The sequence below is a fragment of the Pollachius pollachius genome (assembly GCF_949987615.1).
Source record: "Pollachius pollachius genome assembly, chromosome: 16".
NCBI lineage: Eukaryota > Metazoa > Chordata > Actinopteri > Gadiformes > Gadidae > Pollachius > Pollachius pollachius.
In genome coordinates, this window is record NC_136949.1 from 9,898,541 (window position 1) to 9,902,736 (window position 4,196).

Genomic DNA, 4,196 nt, shown 5'->3' on the forward strand with positions numbered 1-4,196 from the left:
TACATATGTTATTACTATAATGTCTACACAGCCAAATATGTGACATCTTAGGAACAGAGGACCAAGGTAAACAATGAATGAAAAGAATGTGAAGATTTGAGTAAAATGTTATTTATTTTCCATTTATTTTATTTATAAAAACGGACGATTAAATTATCTTGATAAACATTTACAATAACTTTACGAACAGTGCATTTGTTTACTTAGACAAAGAAATGTAAAGTGTGTCAAGTTAAATAAATATAAATTAATGAAACAATTTAAATTAAAACACTTTTCTACAACAGGATCTCATTGCAATAGGATTGTGTTGACCTAGAAAGTTATTTTTTTCCATTACAAGCTGAAAGACATTGTGAGTGCTTGGACCACCTTTAAAAGATGATTTTTAGTAACAAAACATTAAGTTTAAGGCTAAAAGGTGCTGTGAAGTGCTCCCAGTAAGACATGAATAACTATACAAACGTTATGTTCAAGCCATGAATCCTTATTAGATGTGGAACAAAACAAATCATGTGAAAACAACAGCTCTTTGGCAAAACAACTGGCTTTTTCTTTGCATTATCAGTGTGCAATTCCATCCATATTTAGGTATGACAAAGATGCTAACATACACTCGAAACAAATGTTCTTGAAGGAAAATAAAAATGCCACAAAGACTTTGATGTAAGCCCTTTGTTTAAATGCACTTTTAGAAAGGTTAAATCACGCCAGTGGCTGAAAAGATGTCAACGGAAACAAATCCAATAATATTTTGTGGTTGATTTTATATTGGAACGGGAGGAAGACCATGGAATCTTCCTCTGGGAAGATGAGGACGTAGACACATAAAGGAGTCTCAAAAGACTACAACTCCCATCCCTGCCGTTTGAACCAGGTCACAGTGTAACTGACTTCTCACAGCAACCTCATGGTAGGATAAACAAAGGTGTTGCTGTAAGCACCAGAGCACTGCCCTTTTGCAGTATAGTGTGGTATAGAACACAGCTCTTCAGAAAGGGCAGTGGACCTTTTAACAGAGCTGTCATCATATAAGAAACACAGGGTTCGATCATAACAATAATTGTGGGTCTGCTCCTTTTCTAGCAGGGTACGTGTTAGTAGAGTAAACAAGTGAAGATAGGACTCCTAACCCTGGGAAATAAAGTAGAAGACCCGTAATTTGTGTTTGATCAAACTCTGTGTTTGGTGTCAGTGAAGAGGGTCCACTTCCTTTTCTGAATGTCTGTGTTCTATACTTCACTATACTGCACAAGGGCAGTGCACTTTGAAAAACGTTTTCTTTAAACACGAAATAAGAAAATATGTGGTTGTAAACGCACAAACACCCATTTCCAAGAAATTAGGTTGCCGTGACAACGACCGGAACAGTAATGGTGGTCGAAGGTACCATTTGCTCATTCTCAACCTGATAAATCACATCAAGATGTGTGGGCGGGACCTCTGGCCGATCCGGCACGGCGATTGGCTCGTCTACTCTGTCTTCCTGCACCTGCGATTGGGCAAAGGATCGCTCCGCCTCTTCCGACAACCGGTTTTCTTCGTTCTCTTCCTCATTCTGATGAAGAAGGGGGAAGAAGAGGAGATGGGGTCGGAAAATATGAAGACTTTAAAGGGAGATTATCATTGTCGTACATAAGGAAGTAGTGCTAAATATATGCTAAATATTTACAATGCATTCTCCATTGGTCCAATTGGAAAAATGACAAATTAAAATATTAAATATTTAAATGTCTGTATATTTAGCTGACAACATGAGTTTGAAGCGCTGTGAAGTACTGTCATATTATAGAAATGAGCAGAGTGTGACAGTGTCCCTTTAAACCCGGTCCAGCCCTCCGTCTATGCCATACCTCTTTCCGGATCCTGTTGTGCTCGTCGATGGCATACTGGTACTTGGCAGACGTTATTCCGAAGAGGGAGGCCATTCTCTCGCCGAGGTAGTCACACGCTGCAGCACACAAACAACAGAACTTAGGGAATACCTTCACAGTACTCAATATTACTTTATGTTGTACTCTGTGTCTTTTTTTACTGCTTTATCTATCTTTGTTTCTATCTATTTCAAAAACTATTTATTATAGCTATATGTTTTTTATCGAATGCAAATAAAGATGAATTTCATTAATGAGCAGGTATGATTTGGGAGATATTACTTTGCTCAAGGAAGCCTACAGGTGAACTGCGATCATCGGCATCAAACCTTTCGATTGGGAGTCTAAACTCGTAACTGCTACACTACCCTGCTGTAGGCTACTATCCGGCTGCAGTACCACAATATTGCTATTTTCCCGTGCCATAAGTTCATGGTATTGTCTTTGTTTAGTGTTGTGTTAGTGTCTGAAAAGTTTCTGAGGAGATTTTTGGTGAGTTGGTTTCCGCGGGCCCCTTTACGACAGTGTTCCTCCCCGCTGACCTGAGATAGTTGAGGTGGCGGCGCGCCACATGTTGAACCAGAAATACGGTCCCCACGTCATCTTGGATTGCACCACCACAACAACAAAAACACGCATACATACCATAAGAAAAGTTAACTTTCCTCTTGCCACAAAGGTAAAAAAATAAACAAATAATGATATGGAAAACACATCCAAATCCATGTGCAAATAAACACTTAATACAAACTAGGTGCTTCTACTCCATTGGAGATTTACATGCCGATATAAGCAAGTGCTCCTCAAGTGCTCTCTACGTGACTTTGATTAAGTCCCACACCCAACTCTGTCTAGTGAGGGCTCACCCTTGCCGCATCGACCGGCGGGGTGGCGGCGAGCAGGTCCTTCTTTTCGGGCTCGTCTCCGCCCTCCTCGTCGGTGCTGTACTCCTCCATGGTCTCCCCACTGGAGAAATGGATGACCCGACGAGGAGGCTTCTCCCGCGGCTCGGCAACCGGCTCCTTATGCCCCTCGCTCGGTTCCACGCCCTCCAGCTCCACGCACTCAAAGTCCTTCCCCGGGGTCAGGGTCTGTCGGGTTAAGGAAATATAGATAGGCAGGTACATCAATATGAGAAGATAGGGTATTTTGCATGAGTAAATGGTTTAAAATATACGTCCAAGCAGGCGCATGTTTCATGTCAATTATGCATCGAGTACAGTGAAGATCAAATCTGTCAGTCTGCCTTAATTAACACTGATAGAAATGAGCCACATAATCCAAAAGCCTAATTCTGATAATCAACCCAATGTTTTATTTTGAGAACAGAGACATCCAAAGGTAAATGTCATATTAGAGTGACACAAAGACCGCAGTTGTATTACGTTAGCGGTAACAGACAGAAAGACAATGTAGCATCGTTAATACAATTTATTTATTTTTGAAATAGACGACCTAGATTGGACTTTGCGCCTTTTACCCACCTGGTCAACATTAATGTTTTGTCCGATTGACACATTAACGTTGGTGAGATATAGTGATAAATCTGCCATTGTCGCCGTCCTCAAGGATGCTGCTGCACCGCACCCACAATACCGCCCGCGTCCCCGGCCAAACCCAAACACGGAAGTGCCCTCCTTCACCCGCCGCGTAGCGGGTTATTTTATATCATAATAAACTTCAAAATAACCAGGAATACAAATTTTGGGATATTATAAAATAGGTTTCAGATATTTAATTAAAATAATGGGCCACAAGCCATCATTTCCTTATTAACAATTTAATATAACGAACAAGGCGATGGCTTCACCGTGAATGGGCTCTCAATGCCCACTAGATGTCAGTAAAGTTTAGGGTAATACGCGATACACACATCCAACGTTCAATCTTAAATCATACAAATGACTCACGTATTTGCTACTGACACATAATTCAAGCCAGACTTGATTCAATCACTGCAACCACAAGCTATATGCCGGTTTAAAAAGGTTCATATACTTTGATCAATATACAAGGCATATATATATATATATATATATATATATATATATATATTATAAACTAGAATAAGCAGGTATACACCAGAAGATAAAATATAGCTTATTTTATACACAGGATAAGGAGAGCCTATTTTATAAACACACACAAATAAAAAGAACATCAAACGATCCATAACACATCTAGAAATCCAAGCAGATCCACTCTCCCCTCACAGGGTTTGAATGTTTGTATATCCTCAACTGATTTGATTCCTATAAAAAAGGCACCTCGGACAGTAGACCTTTATACAGAGAAAGGGCTATAGATTTATGGATATTGGAA

The 4,196-nt window shown here is 39.9% G+C and overlaps 1 protein-coding gene across 1 annotated transcript; it reads right to left on the reverse strand.

Annotated features, from left to right (window-relative positions):
* Nucleotides 1-367: 367 nt before the first annotated feature.
* On the reverse strand, nt 368-3,467 carry LOC307087699 (protein FAM177A1-like). The gene is made up of 5 exons (XM_079753329.1): nt 3,359-3,467; nt 2,741-2,965; nt 2,417-2,477; nt 1,854-1,951; nt 368-1,558 (listed from the first exon to the last, which is right to left on the reverse strand). Exons 1-5 carry the CDS (start codon nt 3,425-3,427, stop codon nt 1,343-1,345), a joined length of 669 nt encoding a protein of 222 aa, XP_079609455.1. The 5' UTR covers nt 3,428-3,467; the 3' UTR covers nt 368-1,342.
* Between the last annotated feature and the right edge of the window lie 729 nt (nt 3,468-4,196).

Bases quoted from the DNA above. Each gene is read 5' to 3' on its own strand.
- LOC307087699 (XM_079753329.1), bottom strand. From the start codon at position 3,427: ATGGCAGATTTATCACTATATCTCACCAACGTTAATGTGTCAATCGGA. The intron at 2,478-2,740 runs GTGAGCCCTCAC...GTGCAATCCAAG, and splicing joins CGCCGGTCGATGCGGCAAGG to ATGACGTGGGGACCGTATTT. The intron at 1,559-1,853 runs GTATGGCATAGA...CTTCTTCATCAG, and splicing joins ACAACAGGATCCGGAAAGAG to AATGAGGAAGAGAACGAAGA.